Here is a 21,126-nt window from a genome sequence, read left to right on the forward strand (position 1 = left end):
GGGTGTCTTCTCCCAACTTGTAACCGCTTTGCAGCTCTGTGGTTGGAAAGAAGACCTGCCAATCAAGGTAAGCTGGGCTTCCATTCGGGTCTCCAGGGCGACAGAAGGAGTGCAGACAGAGTTCAGGCATTCCCCCGGCTCTGTTGCCAGGGGAATTGATTGCTGGCGCCTGAGTGTCTGGCTTCCCGAACCACGGCCGAACACACCGAACCAGGCATCTCCCAAACGCTGGTTCATTGGCCATGGACAATCAAGATGCTCTGGATCGTGATTGCCAATTTCATGGGTTTTTGAAGTTCGTAATGCAGTTCGTGCCCATCTCTACTACAGATTATTTAAATTTTTTCATACTTGTTTCAACTCTAACAATCCTCATTTTTATTTCCTTATGAGAAACAATTTTTGTGATTCTTTATTCTCTTTAAAAGTGTTTTTAATTTTATTCGAGCAGCCAAAACATTCAACACGGTACATTATAATTTTATAAGTGTATATATACTTTGTATATATACATATCTCATACATTTTGTATAAAACCCACACAAATTAAGTATAGGTAATAAAGATGAATCTACAAAACCAGCAAAGAAAAGCAGAGAACTGAAACCCTCAAGAAAATATTAAACAGAAATGAAATAATACCAAGGTCTGTTGAGAGATCAGATTGACAAAAAGCCTTACCGTACTGCTATCACACTTTAACAAAATTTAAGCTAATTCAGTATTACTCTCTTTATTGCCTATTCCTACTCATTCCTAAATGAAGATGCCAAACAAATTATTTGAATGTAATTATGTTTTATTAAATAATCTGCACTGAATTAAATCTCCCAACCCCCTAATATGAGCTACCCTATCTAATGGGTTGACAGTGGCATGCCAGCATTAAGGGCAATCTCTGCTTAGTTAAAAGGACACAGCAGCCTTCAATTCATCTCTAGCTTCTCCTAGCCCACATACTTGACAATGGTAAGCCCTGGGAAGCTGTTCCCTGATCACTATCTCCTCATGCTAGTTAAGTAGGCTTACCAGGTTTCCCACTGTGGCAGTAACCTTCTGCTAGCTCTCTCCTACCATGTTCTTGCAGAGGGAGAAAATGGGTATGTGGATGCTGCAATGTCACTTCTGATCGTTGTGCCTACAAAGCTTTAGGAATTTCCCCAGTCTCTATTATCTTTATTGTAGGGATTCCTAAAGATTGTGGGAGTTCCTAAAGCAGCATGGGGAAGCAGTGATGTCACTTCTGGGTGGTCAATTTTGCCACATCAGCAATGCTCCCCCTCCTCATGCATCACTCCCCAAAAGCTCCAGGACTGCTGTTCTACGCCAAACGTTTCTGTTTAAAAAAGGCTTTTATCCCAGTCCTGAGGGGGTACCTCATCCACCACCTGACAAGGTAAGCAACCATCAGAGGCTGGTTTGAGAAGTCTCCTCTCTTTAAGAGGTGCCTCAACTTACTTGCCAAACTGCCTTACCTGAAGCAAGAACCTGCCCTTCCCCAACATGCTCAGTCAGGGCTTAACCCACCAGAACCAGTTCTATTTACATGCAAACCCTCCCCCTTGAGGTCACTTGGTGCCTACCATAAGCCAAAACACTTCTTTTTACCTAGGCTTTTAACTCTGAGGTCTAAACATTAAAATTTTAGTTGGCTTTATGGTCTTCTTCTAGGACTGCTTTAAGGATATTATTTTAGGCTGCTAAGTACTTGTTATATGCTGCTTCTATGCCTCTGAATAGTTTGTTTTTAATATGGATAGTTTATCTTGCTGTTTTTATGACATTGTTTTTACTTATGAGCCACCTCTAGTAGGTCTCTAAAGAAGAGGCATACAAATTATCTAAATAAATAAATAACCAAAAGGGAAGATGAAGCAGGGAAAAAAGAAAAAGAAAGTGCCCTTTATAAAGGCAGTCTGAAAGCGCTCCCATAATTGCTCCTTGTCCCCAGATCGATCAGATAATTCTAAATTGCCAAAACAAAAGATAGGCTTTTCCAAATGGCAAGTGCCAGATGTGAGGAAGAGCATATTCATGTGAGCATGTTTTTCATTTCCCCTGATTGGTCAAGAGGCTCTCAGCCTTACCAAGCCCTCTGTGTCAGTGTCTTTATTGTTTTAGAAATGGAGGGCAGGCAAAGGCTTTCACCATGAAGGGCAGGAAGTGATCTTCTTCTGATTATTACTTGCAGATTTTATTGATAGTAGTAGTTCACAGTGATGTGTTAATTAGGTTTCTGTTTCACAAACATCAAATATAGTTAGATCTGTTTGAGGATTAAACTATTTCAAATGTGGGCACACATGATGGAATGCCCCTCAGAAAAACCATACTGAACCCTAGATGACAGAGTGAAGTGTCCCACCTTAGAATTTTCCATGAGTCACTAGTTTTCTGCACTCAGTGATTGTTTTTCTTATGAAGGCGATTTCAGTAATGGGGGCCACAAATGGCATCATTTCATCTGCTGGCATAAGAAGTCTCTGGAACATGGCGCTACAAGCAATCTTGTTTTAATGAGACTACCCTTTTAAAGCAACATAACTAACAGACAATGCCTTCACTTACATAGTGGAGTTAATTAAGTGGTCAGAGAGGACAGGTTTCTTGATCTGGGTATTGTGACATGAGCTCCCTCTTCTGTGGGAAGCTGTAAATTTTCCACCCTTGGGATCATAGGTGGTGGCAATTTGACCAGTGCAAAAACACTTGTTTAGGCTGCAATCTTCTGTGTATACTTTAGAACAGTTTTATTAACGTCAATCTGAAGGACAGCCCCAGGGCCAATAATCTGATTCTGAATCTGTTGTAGCCACAGATATTTGTCTTTCTGCATACAAAATACAGGTAGTAAAAAAATGGAAAAGCTTTCCTTTAGAGGAAAATATTTGTGTGAGAAGTATATCAGATCCTGTCTCAACTGCCATGGAAATCATGGAAAAGCTAGTGATGAATTCAATAGTAGTTAGAGCCAGGCAAGCACATACATGCAGAGGTCCCATTTGTGCAATTTCCCCACTCAACAAACAGACAGATGGACGGATGGATGGACGGACGGAGGGAGGGAAGGAGATGAGAAGATTGCTTGAACTAGGGTTGCCAGCTCCAAGGTGGGAAATTCTTGGAGATCTGGGGGGGGGGGGGTGAAACCTGGAGAAAGGGGTTTAGGGAGGAAAGGACCTTGGCATGGCATAATTCCATAGAGTCCACTCCCCAAATTAGCCATTTTCTCCAGATAAACTGATCTCTATGGCCTGGAGACCAGTTGTAATTCCTGGAGAACTCCAGCCACTACCTGGAGGCTGGCAACCCTAGCTTGAACTGGGTTTGCAGGCATATAGGCCTCCACACATGTGCCTGCCTCACATATTAAGTTATGGTGGAGATAGAGGGCTGTGGAAGGAGCCTGCTCCTCTGCTATATGAACACTGTCTGCAGCAGTGACCAACATCAACATAATCAACTGCACAAATCCTTCTATACCAAGCATCTGGATCAATTGTTACCATTAAGTTGTGTTCTAAAATCTGGATCCTCAGCCAATGATTAACAGTGGTTATTGTCACCAGTCATTTGGTTTTCTTCAAAGACATGACATCCACCAATGCTAGTTAAACAATTAATTTTGCTTCCAAATAAGTAGTCTCAGCACTTCGCATGCTGACAATCATATAGAGTAAGGTTAGTGTAAATATATATAGCTGGCAACATTTTCTTCAGCCACTGTGATCACAGAAATTGCTGCAGGTGCATAAAACTCAGTGCTTGCTAATGTTTCTCTGGTGATCACAAGTAAGCTTGGGGATGTGGTGAAAAATGTATAAAAACAACCCTAAGTTTAATTTCTATCAGGGCCAATTAAAGTCCAGCTCTGATCCTGGTTTTCTGTGCCCATGTCCAGCATTGAAACACCAAAGAATAACATGTTATTAAAATAGTAAAGAGTACAGTAGCACCTTTAAGACTAACCAACTTTACTGTAGCATAAGCTTTCGAGAACCACAGTTCTCTTCGTCAGATGCAACTGTGGTTCTCAAAAGCTTATGCTACAGTAAAGTTGGTTAGTCTTAAAGGTGCTACTGGACTCTTTACTATTTTGCTACTACAGACTAACACGGCTAACTCCTCTGGATCTATAAGTGTTATTATCTGTGTAACCGCTGCTGGTCTTATATAGCTAAGCATAAGATAGGACTTCCGGTCAGGTGTGAACCCAGACACAGACAGTGCAATCCTAAACAGAGTTACTCCAGTCTAAGTCCATTGATTTCAATGGGCTTATATTGGAGTAACTCAGCTTAGCATTGTACTGTTAGTGTCATAGAAATGTATTGTTGCCTTAACAATGTCCTTAAATCACCGAGTTTCACCACTAGAACAGAAATAGAATTAATCCAAGGATGCACCAGTCTGCTTTCTATAGTGGCCAACTATTTTTCTATGGCAGGAGGATGAGAGGAGGAAATTGGGAACATCTGAGCTTGCTGAGTGTTTGGAGGTATTTGATCTAAGCCTGGCTGAAAGTGTGAGCTGAAGCTTCAAACGTTATTTGCAGCCATGGTTCACGTGTGAGCTCTGCTGGCAGCATAGCACGGGATAACTTTGTCACTTATCATCTGCTTCAGGGATGTTCTGGGGACCTCTTGGATTGTCAGTCTTTATTTAAATTTCAATTGTGTGTGTATATGTGGAAGCTGCTTTGCTTCCCCAAGGAAGGAGAACAGCTGTGAATGAATGAATGAAGCAAGCATTTTTCTGTTACTACTACTTAGCCACTGCTTTTTTATTGTAGTGCCTCTAAATATGAATGTTCCCATTTAGTCATCTTGGCTAAAAGCCATTGATTGATGTAATAAGTTGCCAGCATGAGGATGGCAACAAACAGGAGACTGATGTATTGTCGAAGGCTTTCACGGCCGGAGAACGATGGTTGTTGTGGGTTTTCCGGGCTGTATTGCCGTGGTCTTGGCATTGTAGTTCCTGACGTTTCGCCAGCAGCTGTGGCTGGCATCTTCAGAGGTGTAGCACCAAAAGACAGAGATCTCTCAGTGTCACAGTGTGGAAAAGATGTAGGTCATTTGTATCTACTCAGGAGGGGTGGGGTTGAGCTGAGTCATCCTGTAAGAGTTTCCCAGGGTGTGGAATGCTAATGGCGGGAGGCTTCACTGTATCCTGAGGAGGTTCTTTTGCATATGGATTGGTACTTGATGTGCTAATCTTCTCTGCAGGGCTATTGTCGGGGACAGAATGTTTTGTTAGCCTGGTGTTTTTCAGAACTGGAAACCATGCTCTGTTCATTCTTAAGGTTTCTTCTTTCCTGTTGAAGTTTTGCTTATGCTTGTGAATTTCAATGGCTTCCCTGTGCAGTCTAACAAAGTAGTTGGAAGTGTTGTCCAGTATTTTGGTGTCCTGGAATAAGATACTGTGCCCTGTTTGAGTTAGGCTATGTTCAGCCACTGCTGATTTTTCAGGTTGTCCAAGTCTGCAGTGTCTTTCATGTTCTTTTATTCTTGTCTGGATGCTACGCTTTGTGGTCCCGATGTAAACTTGTCCACAGCTGCAGGGTATACGGTATACTCCTGCAGAGGTGAGGGGGTCTCTACTGTCTTTTGCTGATCGTAGCATCTGTTGTATTTTTCGGGTGGGTCTGAATACTGCTTGAAGGTTATGCTTTTTCATAAGCTTTCCCATCTGATCAGTAATTCCTTTGATATATGGCAAAAACACTTTTCCTGTAGGTGACTGTTTTTCCTTGGTTGTTTGATTCATCCTGGGTTTGATTGCTCTTCGGATTTCATTTCTGGAGTAGCCATTTGCCTGAAGTGCGTGGTTTAGATGATTCATTTCCTCATTGAGAAAGTGCGGCTCACATATCCGTCTTGCACGATCCACTAATGTTTTCATTATGCCTCTTTTCTGTCTGGGGTGGTGATTGGAGTTTTTGTGTAAGTACCGATCAGTGTGAGTTGGTTTCCTGTAGACCTTGTGACCTAACTGAAAGTTTGCTTTGCGGATGACCAAGATATCCAGGAATGGGAGTTTTCCCTTGATTTCTTTCTCCATTGTGAATTGTATGTTCAGGTGGATGTTGTTGAGATGATTCAAAAACCCCATCAATTCTTCCTCCCCATGGCTCCAAATGGGGAGGAAGAATTGATGGGGTTTTTGAATCATCTCAACAACATCCACCTGAACATACAATTCACAATGGAGAAAGAAATCAAGGGAAAACTCCCATTCCTGGATACCTTGGTCATCCGCAAAGCAAACTTTCAGTTAGGTCACAAGGTCTACAGGAAACCAACTCACACTGATCGGTACTTACACAAAAACTCCAATCACCACCCCCGACAGAAAAGAGGCATAATGAAAACATTAGTGGATCGTGCAAGACGGATATGTGAGCCGCACTTTCTCAATGAGGAAATGAATCATCTAAACCACGCACTTCAGGCAAATGGTTACTCCAGAAATGAAATCCGAAGAGCAACCAAACCCAGGATGAATCAAACAACCAAGGAAAAACAGTCTCCTACAGGAAAAGTGTTTTTGCCATATATCAAAGGAATTACTGATCAGATGGGAAAGCTTATGAAAAAGCATAACCTTCAAGCAGTATTCAGACCCACCCGAAAAATACAACAGATGCTACGATCAGCAAAAGACAGTAGAGACCCCCTCACCTCTGCAGGAGTATACCGTATACCCTGCAGCTGTGGACAAGTTTACATCGGGACCACAAAGCGTAGCATCCAGACAAGAATAAAAGAACATGAAAGACACTGCAGACTTGGACAACCTGAAAAATCAGCAGTGGCTGAACATAGCCTAACTCAAACAGGGCACAGTATCTTATTCCAGGACACCAAAATACTGGACAACACTTCCAACTACTTTGTCAGACTGCACAGGGAAGCCATTGAAATTCACAAGCATAAGCAAAACTTCAACAGGAAAGAAGAAACCTTAAGAATGAACAGAGCATGGTTTCCAGTTCTGAAAAACACCAGGCTAACAAAACATTCTATCCCCGACAATAGCCCTGCAGAGAAGATTAGCACATCAAGTACCAATCCATATGCAAAAGAACCTCCTCAGGATACAGTGAAGCCTCCCGCCATTAGCATTCCACACCCTGGGAAACTCTTACAGGATGACTCAGCTCAACCCCACCCCTCCTGAGTAGATACAAATGACCTACATCTTTTCCACACTGTGACACTGAGAGATCTCTGTCTTTTGGTGCTACACCTCTGAAGATGCCAGCCACAGCTGCTGGCGAAACGTCAGGAACTACAATGCCAAGACCACGGCAATACAGCCCGGAAAACCCACAACAACCAAACAGGAGACTGATCGGGGGTGGGGGGACTGCCAGTGACGTAATGACATTGCTGGGTGGTGGGAGAAAAATGGAGGGATAAGAGCAACCTGATGTGATGACATCACTTCCTGCTCAACCAGAAATGATGTAACTTCGTCACTGGTGATAGTAAAATTATTTTAATAACTGTGCTTATATGCCACTCTTTTAGACAGATTAGTGTCCCACTCAGAGCAGTGAACAGAGTCAGTGTTATTATTATCCCTACAATACAGCTGGAGAACTGGGGTTGAGAGGAGTGGCTTACCAAGGCTTACCAAGGTAAGCCACTTACCAAGATAAGCCACTGCTGAGCTCATTGCAGTGGTGGGCTTTGAACCAGGAGAGTGCCAATTCACAACCCAACCACTTAACTATTATGCTATAGCAGTTCTAGCATTCAGCCAAAGTCAAGACAGAAGTGATGCCATTATATCAGGATGCAGGCAATGAACCTCCCATTCCCCCATTTTTGTCTCACTACCCAGCTGAGCAGCAGAAGGAAAAGCCAGAGGTCTCCTGCCTGAAGTAGGGACCTAGCAAAACCCGATGATGTAACCGTGACTTTGCCTAACCCATCTAATCTAGTGGTCATCTCTAGTGGAAGTGAATTTCATAAACTATGCATTTTATAGCATTACATTCCATGAATGTGTGAAAAACTCCAAAGTTTTTTAATACCAAGAATTCCTTCTGGTCTCTCCACAAAATCCACCTTTTCTATGAAGTCTTTGACACAACCTTTCTCTTCCCCTTTCATGCTGAAACAAAGCCTAAGCATATGTAACCAGAATGAATGCAGCATATTTTCCGTTATTTCCCCCTCCCCCTCTGTCCCATATGTCAAATTATATATTGTAAGCTCCTTGGGGCAGGGGCTTGTCATCTTGTACTTTCTAAAGCACTGTGTATTTTGGGACCTTATAAACAAACTATCATTGTTGTTATAATACATTATTTATTAATTACATGTTGTTAATAATAAGAAACAATTTAATCTCCAGTGGTATACTTAATATATATAGTTATTTTCTGGACATTCCAACACATCAAATATTGTCATTTTTGCTTAGTTTGCAGCACATGGAAAAGGAAAAGAAGGTGCCAAAGAAGTGAGAAAGATTTTCATGCCTGCAGAATGCAGAGGCAGACAATGGCAAACCACTTCTTTTTATCTTTTGCCGTTAAAATCCTATGGGAGGGGGGTGTCTCACCATAAGTTGGCTGTGACTTGACAGCAGTTTACACACAGAGAATGTCTCTAGGGTAGAACCTGGTGGAAGGCCCACCATTTCTCCCCAGTTGTGTGGATATGCTTGTAATGAAGGCCTGGTAGAGCTGTCAATGTCTGTTGACAAATATATTTACAACAGAGCTACATAAAGTGAAAGTTGCTTCACTTTAATCCCTGCTTTGCCCAATACTCTTCTTTTGCATCAGAAGAATGTGCCAGCAGGGATAAGTACAATTTCTGACAACATTCTGAGAACCACCTCAAGGTGGAAATTTGCAAATAGAGCTACTGTGGTAAGTAATGAGAAGCTGCAGGGCTTTCAATTATCCCACATAGTCTGTCTCTTTGCAACTTGACTGACAGCTAATTATGCTGGTGCCATTTTTTGGCAGTAGAATTTAATCTCCCAGATGGAAAGCAAATCAATCTGCCCATCCACTGCAGCTGAGGCATACTTTGGCTCAACTTTAATTTATTCTCCTAAGCCTAAGAAGCCTAGTCATTTCAAGGTACAGAAATATCAAATTTCCTGTGTTAACCGGGCTGGCGCAAAAACATATGTGGCAGAATTGGGATTTCATAGGCTACAGTCAGAAATGTTGCCACTATTTGTTTGCTATTAGAAAGCAGCAAATATCATCTCCCCTTGATTCCTATTTGTGAGATCCAGCCAGGAGAAAAGTCATTTATGAACTGGTTGCTAGTGATAATGGTTAAACATGAGTTGTGGAGGCATTAAGATGGATTCTATGGAGGAATGAACTAAATCTCTGAAGAACAGAACACAGAAAGGAACTGGTGGCAATTTTCAAGTCTTTTAGCCAATGCACAGTAGCCTAGTTCCCTGTGGGTTTCAGACCAGGGATGTAAATGCAATCCTTCTACTTACCTGCACTCTTCAGGCCTACCAATTATGCTGCTGCCTTTGAGTTGCAGCCACAACTTTAGGTATTATGGCTCTCAGTAAAGGACATATAGAGCAAAGTACAATACTAGTTACTGAAGACACCAGGCCTGATAAAGGATGTGCTGGAGTTGTGGTGTCTGAAAAAGGGGTGCCCATTATCCCCCATGAACCAATGATGTTCTGGAATGTATTATGCATAATTTTCTTGTACGGAGCTTGTTTATGAACTACTGTGTAGCTGTATCTGCCTATTCAGCAATGGTGGTTTATCATGCAAATTCCTTACTTGAAAAGGCAGATTTTGGGATTGCTGGAATCACCCACCAGGATATTCTCCCATATCTCCCAGAGCCAGCCCATGAATTCTCATAATCAGAACCCAGAAGTCTTGATCCCTTTGTATAATCATCTTTAATATTTCTATGAACACTTAAATTATACACCTAAATGATATAGATGCAACTAAACAGGTCCTTGTCCACAAGCTTTTCATCTAAAGATACAAAGGAAGAGGAATACATAGCTCCAACATAAATGAGAGTATTTCCTCATCAATACATTAAATGTCCCACCTCCATCTATTTGAAGAGATCCTTAGAAACAGTCACACCATGCAAATGAGTCCAGGAAAGAGGTGGGCATGGACTGGGGAAACACCATGGACCGCTGGCCCAAGGTCTGTCGATTTTCAGGGACCATGGACCATGAACTTTTCACAGACCAGCCCATTCATGGGCCAGTTCATCACTCTGTGGTCCATCACTTCTGGGGGCCCTAGGACCATTCCGTTTGCACTCAGAGATACCAAACTCACAGCAAGGCTTCAGCAGGTTCTCCTCCAGCCACCCTCCATGTTTGGCCAAGATTGCATTTCGGAGGTCTGTAACTAGGAGTCACAAATGCCAATTGACTTGCATTGGCTTTCAGCACCAAAAAATGGAATGAAGCAAAATCAAACAGAAAAGCGTGGGGGGAAAGCCCGCTCAGTCACCACACAGACGCCTTCCTAGCCATTGCATAGGTAATTAATTCTTGCTCCTTGCTAAGATTGGTGTTCCCATGGCTGCAGTACATCCCCCCTCCATTGCCCAGGGAATTAATTCTTCCACCTTGCTCACATAGAGCAGAATGGGAGCTCTCTGGTTGGCAGGCAGAGATGCCTATCAAGGTGCTGAGGGCTAAGATCGGTGTTCCCATGGCTGCAGAGTATCCACCTCTCTGTTGCCTAGGGAATTAATTCTTGCTCCTTGCATGCATACAGCTGAATGGAAGCTCTCTGATTGGCAGGCAGAGCTTCCTATCAAGGATTTGAGGGCTAAGATTGGTGTTCCCATGGCTGTACAACGTCCACCCTTTCCAGAGCCCGGAAAATCCACAACAACCGTCCACCCCTCTGTTGCCTAGGAAATTACTTCTTGCTCCTTGCTTTCATAGAGCAGAATGAGAGCTCTCTGGTTGGCAGGCAGAGACTTAGGGTTATCATTAATATATGAATGTTCATGCTTCGATAACATGATGTTGCAGCCATCAAGCAATTAACATGAATCTGTGAACTAGACTTTTGAAGATGCTTCACAAGTTCTAAGAAGCAACCAAAAAGGGATTTAGGAGCGAGCTGAATCATGTTGCTACTCTTGCATACAAGTGGAAGCATGCCAGTCTGCACACTAGGCTGGTCAGCAGAGAAACGGACAAAGCTTTATTTGCTTGACTAACCCAACTCACAAATATTTGTATATAGGGGTTGGAAGTTCAAACCTGAAGAAGCATCCTTTCATGTCTCCAGAGGGCAGCATGTTTTTAAAAACCTGCTAGTAGAGTTATTCTGTCTGATAAACGTATCGTATTAGATGACATAGGCTGGAAGTAAGTCAATAGAAATAAATCAGATTAAGGTAAAGCTGAATAATACAGAAGAAGATTCTTGGACCAAGTACCTTTACCTACCTTTACATTAGTAAATGCTATTAATGAGTTAACAAGAGCTTTTGTTTGTTTAAACCATTGGTACAGATCTCATTTTTAAGTTAAACCTTCGTTCTGGGAAGCTGCATTTTTCAGTGTCTTTTTAATGGTGGTATATAAGGACTGCAGCAGTAAAAAAAAATGCAAGTGAGCCACTGGTTCCAAAATCAACATTAAGATGGCCAGAAAACACACTACTTGTATTTTCTTTTCCTTCTTTTTAATTAGGATGTAGCCTGATACACTGCTGTTTGTTCCCTCAAGTGTATGCCTATACCATAAACCATACAGAACACCCAGCCTAAATAATTTAACCTTGCTGACAGAGCATTAACATCTGTATTCTTTGCTGACAATGGAAATCAACTTAGAGGATGTCACAAAAAATTAGTCCCACCTACTCCCTCGCTCATGAAATTTCAGATATTTTAGGGCAGGAAAATTCATATGAGTATGGGGGGAAACCAGACTGAAACATGACTGTGAAGACTTCCCAGTGACTATTCATGGGATTGTCAACTCCACTGGAACAGCTGCAATAGTCTCTACACATTCAGAATGCCATGCATTTCACTGCGCTTCTAAAAGACTTGCTTACCATGTTCAATATATGATGATCAAACTGGTTTGCATCAGTCCCCCCCCCCCCTCAAACCTGCACATCTGCAGAAATGCTGCTGGTCCAAAGAAGTCAGCAGCCATTAATGTTGCCAAGGACTATTAAAATAAACATTGAATGTAGTTTGTTTCAAAACACAGCATTTATGACTAATTGATACTATTTGTGACTGATTTAACTGTTTAAATCATTTCCTGCCAAATGGAACAGTGAGGCAGCAAGGTAGTATGTAGAACTCAATAGTGATGGGTGAGATTGTGCTGTACCGCAGTTAGGAAGGAAAACAGTGGAGCAAATTGCTGAACAAATACTCAGTTGAAAAACTGGTTCTCTGTTTGTGACTGATGAACAGGCCATGCGTAGAATTGGCAGGTGTTTGGACATCCCTAGTATTTATTTATTTATTTAAACCCGCCCTCCCCTCAAGTGGGCTCAGGACGAGGTACAACATTGATTAAAATACAACTTAAAATCAATTATAAAAACAGATAAAATACTGTGCCCCTTTTGGGGTAACCAGCGGGAGTGGACTCTCCATACCCCTTGTAGAGGGAGACCGGAGGAAGGTTTGGCAGTAGAATATAAACACAGCTTTCTAGCTTGTACATCTCTAATGAACAGGAAACTTGTCCTGCCTTGAGAGGTGAAACTGGCACTACGTTGCTCACAACTGGGCCTATAGGAATGCTGCTGCAGTATCCAATCACCTTTCAGAATGGGATGGAGGATGGGAGGGAAGCACAGGGACAGGCAGCTCAGTTCTGCCTCAGGGAGACAGAAGATGTAAGGAACTGCCTCAGCAAGAGAGTAGACTATTTGGTGTAAAGAGTATGAGCTTTTAACACACTTGAAAGCTCATACCCTGGAAATTATAATTAAGGTCCTTGATCTTGCTTTTCTATTACAGACTAGGGTTGCCAGGTCCCACAAACCCCTGGGCAGGAGGTTGGAGGCCCAGCACCTACCTTCTGGTGACCCTCTCTTGTGCACGCTTGTACGCTCTCGGCCTGTGTGATGACATCACTTCCAGGACGTGCCCTGGGAGCATCCCCATGTTCTGCAGGTAATCCAAATCCAACCTGAATCGGGACACTGCAGTGTGCGGGAGAAAGCCGCACCGCCCAGGAGCATACCCCGGGAGGGGCGTTTCCCTGCTGGCCAGGTAATCTGGGGCGGGGGGTGGAGGGTGGGAGCAGGGGATTCCCCATCCCCAGCGGGTTAATGGCAACCCTACTACAGACCAACATTCTCAGCTGAAACTATGTGGTGTGTAGCTCTACCTGGAATTGTGGCAGAGCAGTTTAATTCTACCTTTGGGAAATGACAGAGTTGTGAGAGCTGTCTCTGATGGCAAGGAGCAGACCTGGTATCTTCAAGCATCAAAGAGAATTCATCACATATCCTGTAAATAAATAAATCATCTTTATTGTTTTATTAAACTTTCTGGTTCAGGGATCTCTGTGCTCTTCATGCTCAATTCAGAACTGACCCCACAGCAGCAACCCCAAACCTTTACACTTGCTACCCTAAGAACCTCTTGAAAATGAAGAGAAGGTTTGAATCTCAAAACTTAACAGCATTGTGAGGACCCTCACTTCCGAGAAGGGGCCTGCCATAACATCCCTTTTTTAAAATTATAATTAATAAAATTAGCAATTCAGTCTGCAGTATAAAGATTGGAGATGGGCTCAGTGCCATCAGACTGGGAACGTTTGGAAACCTTTCAGCAGAGCGCACTCTGCCCCAAACATGGTAGCCTCAGAAATATTGTATGGGGTTGCCCTGCAACTAAGAATGGTGGTCAAGTTTGTGTGTGTAGCATTGTGAGAGTTCAACAGCCACTGTAGGATAAAAAGCCATGTGTGCACATTTGTAGACACTGTTGGAAAATAAAATGCTGTTCAGACAGCAATTGGGTTGGTATAGCTATATCAAATAGCACTAAGATGTGGTTTTTTAAAGGGATAAGGGGAGCTGAGTTTAGGAGAAGATGTGGGGTCAAAGCTGAGGGATGGAGATTCAAGAATGGAAATTAGGGGCCAGTAAAAGGAATGAAATGGCCAGAGCAAATGGGAGGAAGGAAGCAGGGACAAGAAGATTGCATTGCGGGGGCGGGGGGGGGAGGAGGAAAGTGAGAAATGGGGTTTCCTCTTCCCTGAGAGTCCTTGTGGGTCCCTCACTTTGCACTCTAGATGTGACCACAGCAATGATTCATATAATTCCATAGCGATATCTTTTATTTTAGATGTTTCCTAACCATTCCTTAATTTACCCTCTTTGACACTTGTATCAATGGCCTCATATAGATAATTCATACTATGTGGATATGAAGGTACTTTTCCATTTCCACAAAGTTTCTGATAGTGGTGATAATAAGTTCTTATTGTAGTCGCAACTGAGACCCACTAAAGGCAGGTGCTGAATTTTTGTTTTATGTTAATAACTTTGCTGCACCCCATGATGGAATTCAGGGAATTTATTTTTCAAAATTGGGGATTGGGCGGGGTGGGTGGGTTCTAACGTAAGTCTTACAAAATATTCATCACACAACCTTTCCCCAGTAGGATGTTCCTTCTTGTCTAGGCTAAAACCAATCCGGTAAAAATGTCTGCTATTAGTGCCATCCTATGCAGAGTTCTACGCTGATTTCAGTGGATTTAGAAATAAGTAACTTTGCTTAGAATGACACTGTAATAGACTTGTGCATGGTTCCCCCCACCCGTTTCTTTCATTTTTATTATTAATTCCTAAAAGATCTGTTTCATTAGTGGGTTATTTCATATGGTTTTCTTTAATTATTGTTTCCTTTTCACAATTCTATTTTATTATTTCTCATTAGTTCAATGGAAGTATCCGCAGGCCTCTTTTCTTGGGTCTGTACCTTTATGGTTTTCTATCTTAACTGGACAAAGCTCGGGATTTGCACTAGGGCATCTTCTTTGCCAGATATCATACAGATAGAATAAAGAGGTCCCCCTTTTTGAGGCTATCTGCTCATGTCTAAAATTAAAGTCAATGGGATAATTGATAGCAAACAATAACACATAAAGCAGCTTGAGGCATTGGCACTGCAGCCACTTAGCTTGAAGAACAGCTTGGGTTGCTGGGGGGATTTCAAGTGCCAGGTAGACTGCTACTACTGTTGGCAGCTGCTGCTTCTTTTTCAAAATCAACCCTTCCTCTCCCTCTGCCAGATCTGCCCCCAACCATCTGCACATTCTTCCCACTAGAACCAGAAGATCCTCTGCCAGTCATAATGTTCTGTGTTTGTGCAAGGATGTCTGATAAGAACAAGTTACACAAGACAGACAAATCCCAAATTAATTGTAATTCCCAAAGAATCACAGCAGCTTGGGTGGGGGCACAGTTAAAAAAAGGGGGGTTGGACACTGAGGCAACACAAAATCACAGTAAGTCACACACTGAAACAAAGAACTAATGAAGAAAATACGACTGAGGTGGGATTAAATTAAAATTTGGTCTCCAAACAGCCAGAAGTGATAAGTAGAAGATGGGCACGAATCGAATTATGACCCAAAAAAACACACGAACCAGGCCGGTTCATGGTTCGTGAACCAGTAGTTCGTGGAAGCCCGTTTTCGGTCTCTTCTGCTGCCCTGTGGGCCCGCACGGCTGTGGCCATTTGAAGGGTGAGAAGGCCATTTTTGGCCTCCTCTGCCACCCTGCGGGCCCACACAGCAGCAGAAGAGACCAAAAACGGCCTTTCTGCCTCTTGCAGGAGGAGGGGGAGGACACTGCGGGCCTGCAGGGCAGCTGGGCAAGGTAAGTGTGGGGCTGGCGCTGGGGTTTGGGCCATTTAAAGGACCATGCTGCTTGCAAGGCAGGAAAGGGCCCTTTAAACTGTCAAATGTTCTTTTCCCTGCTGTTGCTAAGCAGCTGGAAAGGGGCATTTAAACCCCATGAACTGGTTCATAAACTTGCCCCAGTTCGTTGTCCCTGGTTTGTGAAAACCCACGAACTACAAATCTCATGGTTTGGGATTTTTTGTGGTTTGTGCCCATCTCTAATGATAAGAGGAAGCCAGAAGACAAACTACTAATCAAATAATAGCAGAGAAGAAGGGGGTGGGGAATAAAATGATTCATAAAGAAGTAGAGAACACATGCACAAAACAAGCTATATTCAAGAAGAAAGCTAAGAAAGTAATAGGAATAATATAGTTTAAAATACTTCAAGGCACTTTGGCACAAGAAAACTTGCAAACTCTCTCTCTCTCTCTCTCTGAGTTGGTTCACTACAAACAGGCAGCTAGCTCCAGTATGTGAAACCAGCCCTTATCTGATTCATCCCATATGCTTCAGGATTGGACTACCTCACACATATGTATAATCTCAGTGGCTACAGTCACAATCAAGAAAACCCAGAGACACTCCCCCCCCCACAGCTTTGTATGCTCTCATTAGTAAAACACAGCAGAGACTAGAAACAGAAACACCCTTCTGCAATAATGAAAACTCCTAAACAAAACAAATCAAGGGTTTCTTTCATTATAGGCTGTTTAGGTAAGATATTTGTTTTGCTTTTATATTAATTACTATAATTATAAAACACTCTATTTCCATATTGTAATAAGTAATGAAAGGAATGCACAAGTCTACACTATAATATGCCATTATTTGAACCTTCTGTTGAAGAGATTTATAGCCATATGCTTCAAAATCACTACAGTCAGAAGTCTTGCAGCTTGATTTTTTTTTTTTTTGCTCACTAAAGGTGGAAAGCTGCCTGTGGATAAAAGGTTCAGACAGGCTACTTAACTGTACTGTGTTTTACTTTTCATAAAGGAGGAAAGCTGCAACAACCTTTAGCATCACTGGTCAAATCAAAGACCCTTAGGACTGTGTCCCTTTTGGGCATATCCTTTGTTTTCCATTCAGCACTTCTTTGTTTTCATCTTGCTTTCGATTCAACCCCAGTTGTACATGACTGTGCCAGCCAGAAGTAGATTTTTTAAAATGAATCCTGGACAGCTTAGCTCAACAGAGTTGTGCAAACAGCTGCAATGAATATTTACAAACAGTTCACATTCCACGTAAATCCTGAAAGCTGCGGTATATGTCAGATTTGAGGTTAAAAGTAGACTAATTAGTGCACACAAGATATGTACACATATAGCTGAGCATATAGTTCTGTCTACTCTGGTAGATGTTGTCCAAAGCATTAGAAAAAGGTTCTTCCAAGTTCTGCTGAGATTATTTTAACTGGAAATACCAGTGCATGAATCTGGTGCCTGCTCATCATGGATTCCATCACTAAGCCACTATGAAGAGAAACATGAATTGGCCCTGGCCTTCTGATGTGTATAGAATGCAGATAGTTTGGGTGTAATAAATGCATGCATTTGTCATACATAACACTGTATCTATATAAACAATTCCTACACAAAAGCTGTGTCTGTGTAAAAAACCATAATGTATGAAGAAGCCTTGAACCAAAAGCCTACTTATATGCTATGCAATATTCTACTTAATGGAACAAGAAAGCAAGCAAGGATGCGTACAGGGAAATAAGCAAAGCTTGGCATGCAGACTTTTTTTAAAAAAATGGTCCACTAGACAGTTTGAAATCATTAGTTTGTTCCCTTCCTCTCCTGTCCTCTGGATCATCATTGTAGAAATAGAAAAGCTTATATTTGTCAAATCAATTTTGGAGTCTGAGGCACAAAACAAACACCATATTGCCTTTTATGCTATGTGAACTGCAACTACAGAATTCTGGGCTGTATTAGAACATTTGTTTTTCATTTAGTGTGTAAAAATTGTGCATTAGAGAAAAACACATTAAATCATTTCACAATTTTGACACCCGATATTATGATGTAGTTTCAAATTCTAACACCCATAGCATTTTCCTTGCAACATAGGCATCTAATTCTCCATTTTTTGCTAGGAAAATCACAGATATAAAGTCTCTGTGAAAAGTGCTGACAAACAGAAACTTGGTCTTTGGCAGGAAAAATTCTAAACCAGTAAGTGCTGTTTCCTAGTTCTCTCAGTCCTTTTACTGACATCTAGTGGTGTTTGTGGAAAATGCACATATGCAATGCAAAAAAAATCCTATACTTTTCCATTTACCTTTTAAAATGCGTATGACATCAATTAGTATTTGGTATCTATTCCATCCCTTGTAAGAATTTTAGTTCATTGATGACAAGGTTTTTATGTCTAAAAGGTTAAACATGGCAATATTCATATTTAACCAAAGTTATAAGCCGTCAAAGAAAGAATTTGCAGTGAAAATTAATACAAGCAGATGAGAGCCCAGGCCCTTTGATAATTACTTTCCCAGAATTGCATTCAATATTGGAATAAGGCAAAGTCAAAGAGACACAGCAAAACATATCCCCAAATAATCCAAACTCCTCACTAAAAAGTGGGAAAAAGAAAATGCATCTCTTCCTTTTCATTTTTTATAATCCTGATTACTGGCTGCTGAGGACAAACAGGTGATGGCTACTTCCATTAACCCTTATTGCTTGTGATTTTATCTTCAATAGTTTGGATCCTACTGAAAACATATGCAGATGGAAAGCCAGCGGTCTGCAGACAGCAATTTTTACCCATCCTATCGCAGCCTGAAATTCCCAAAAATGCTGCTCCTGAGGAAGAGGGAACCCTCAGAAACAGCACAAAGAGGGAAATTAGTGGAGTGCTGCAAGGGTGGTGGTAGGGGGAGGGGTGAAAACTGCTCCCTTAACTCTGCAGAAATCTTCTGTGGCATTTGACCAATTGCTTGATTGAATTGTGCAAAGCAATCTTCTGTTCCTATCAACGCACTTCAACAAACTCATCAATTAAATTATATTTTGTGCTTAAAATATAATCAACAAATAGTGATGGCTATAAATATTAGTTCAAAATTCTGGACCAAATCTTTGATAAGGAAAAAATATAAAATGAATAGGCTACCATTTTTAGGAATAAATATCCATATTTAATAATACCATTAACCTGGTATCAGATAGGTGTGAGACTGCACTGGAATTTATATATGCATCACTGAGACCGGGAATATAGCCCTCAAAAAGGATGAAGTTAGATTTAAGATGAACACAGAATGAACGGAGCAAGTGAAGCATTTGAAGTGCCATATTCTAATGAAAACTACAGCAAAATGCACCTGAAAAGACTCTGTCAATGTATCAATGCTTAATAAATGAGTACTTCATTAATAATGATAATGCAACACATTTTTGGTTTTTCCAGTCAATATCAGAATGATCGTTGGCCCACATGTCAGAGCTTTAAGAACCATTCATTCAAAACACACCAAGAAGAACATTTCAAACATTTTACTAAATCAATTCACACAAATTCCAAATATAATTAAGGACAAGAGGGTTCTTTTCTTCTGAGATTCATCATTAAGACAAGAAGTAAACACAAATTAGGTGTGTAGCATCTTTCTTTGTTTCTTTAAAAAATGAGAAAGGAACGCCACTTGATAAAAGCACCACAACACAGTTACAAAATAGGGTCTGCCGGTTTCTTTCACGAAAAAAAGACTATGTACTGCTAACAACTTTCTGCATCAATCCGTACTTCATTAAAATAAAACTATAAAATCTCCTAGATTACACTAAATTCAGACAATGCCTGGAATACAGTGCATTAACAGCAGTAATGCCAACTATCAGTGCCAACATAAAAACATTTTAGAAAGTCAAAAAAAGTCCCACTTTTATTCCCCTAAATGAGCAAAATAAGGGGAGCTCTGTTTCACAAGGGATTAAGAATGTGATTGGGGGAGGGGCTAGGCAAAGAGGCTGGTATTGTTTGCTTCCTAGTTTTAGTTGGCATCTAGCTTGGCCATTTCTTGCACATAGATCCCTATACTCTCACTGTCAAAGAGCACAAAATACACTGTCTTGATTGAAGAGGACATCGTTGACACAAAATAGTTGGAAATGGCTTTCAGGATCAGCTGGGCAGCAGTCTGTTTTGGGAAACCATTCCTGTAAGAGAATAAAGGGAGAGAAACAAAAAATGAGAAATTTAGGCAATGCTACAGACAAGGAAGGGCCTTGCCACACCTTCAGACGAATTTACAGGAATCTTCTTAAATGTAACATGTGACACAATTATAATCTGAAGACAGCCTTGAGGCAAACTTCACAGGTGTTAAGTCCCAGGTGAAAACTAGGTGCCTAAAAGGCAAGGAAAACAGAAAATATGATTGCCCATGTCTCATGGATACCTGGGAAAAAGGAATGAGAGATGATCTTATCCACTGGACTGGATATCAGAGTCCAACAGGAACCATTCACAAGCCCAGAATGGGGATATAAGAAGAAACTATTGCTGGTAAGCCATGCTTTTAGAGGACACGGCTGAATCAGTAAAACCTGTGAAAGACTGCTGAAGGGAGAACACATCCCTGTCATAACAGGTGAAGAAAACATGAAAAAACCTGCCTGTAGCCTCAGCCTCCTTGACAGAAGGTTCCCTCTCTAAGAGAGGACAGTAGCTTGCAAAAGACAAGACCCAAATTATGTCAAGACTTTTGCTTAATGTGAAAAATACATAGTCTTTTCTTTCTTAGACTATCTTGTATGATGCCATAAAACAGATAAGCAGGACAGAAATCCACTAAAAGAAAATAAAAATGAACTGATTCTTAGTGCTGAAGAAAACCAGTATATAAAAAGGACCCATCATTGTATGTTGTTTACAACTGACTTAATTTTTAATGTAGTTTCAGATATGTCACCATCAGGAAGTGACTGCTATGCTATAAAAAGGATATCAAGGAATTAAAAGTAATCCTGTCTGAGTAGCAGGAATCTCTCTTCAGTTTGTGTGATGTAGGCCATTTTCACACTGTCTATAAATAGCACGAGACTCACGGTAGGCTGCTGGCTTCCTCGAGCGATTTTTAACACCATCCAATCACAAAATGCCATAAATCACTGTTTGTGGCGTTTTGTAAACAGATGGTGTCAAAAATCGCATGAGAAAGCCGGCAGCCTTCCATGAGTCTCCTGCTATTTATAGAGTGTGTGAAAACGGCCGTAGTTT

The 21,126-nt window shown here is 41.4% G+C and overlaps 1 protein-coding gene across 3 annotated transcripts in view; it reads right to left on the minus strand.

The window, feature by feature from the left end:
- Positions 1-19,385: 19,385 nt before the first annotated feature.
- Positions 19,386-21,126, minus strand: part of LOC129327475 (core histone macro-H2A.1) — a 55,485-nt gene continuing 53,744 nt past the window's right edge. For all 3 annotated transcript variants that reach the window (XM_054976164.1, XM_054976163.1, XM_054976165.1), the window contains exon 9: positions 19,386-20,063. In XM_054976164.1, coding sequence (XP_054832139.1) covers positions 19,898-20,063 — 166 coding nt within the window. In that variant the 3' untranslated portion in view covers positions 19,386-19,897. The remainder of the gene's footprint in view (positions 20,064-21,126) is intronic.

Source organism: Eublepharis macularius, chromosome 4 (assembly GCF_028583425.1).
Source record: "Eublepharis macularius isolate TG4126 chromosome 4, MPM_Emac_v1.0, whole genome shotgun sequence".
NCBI lineage: Eukaryota > Metazoa > Chordata > Lepidosauria > Squamata > Eublepharidae > Eublepharis > Eublepharis macularius.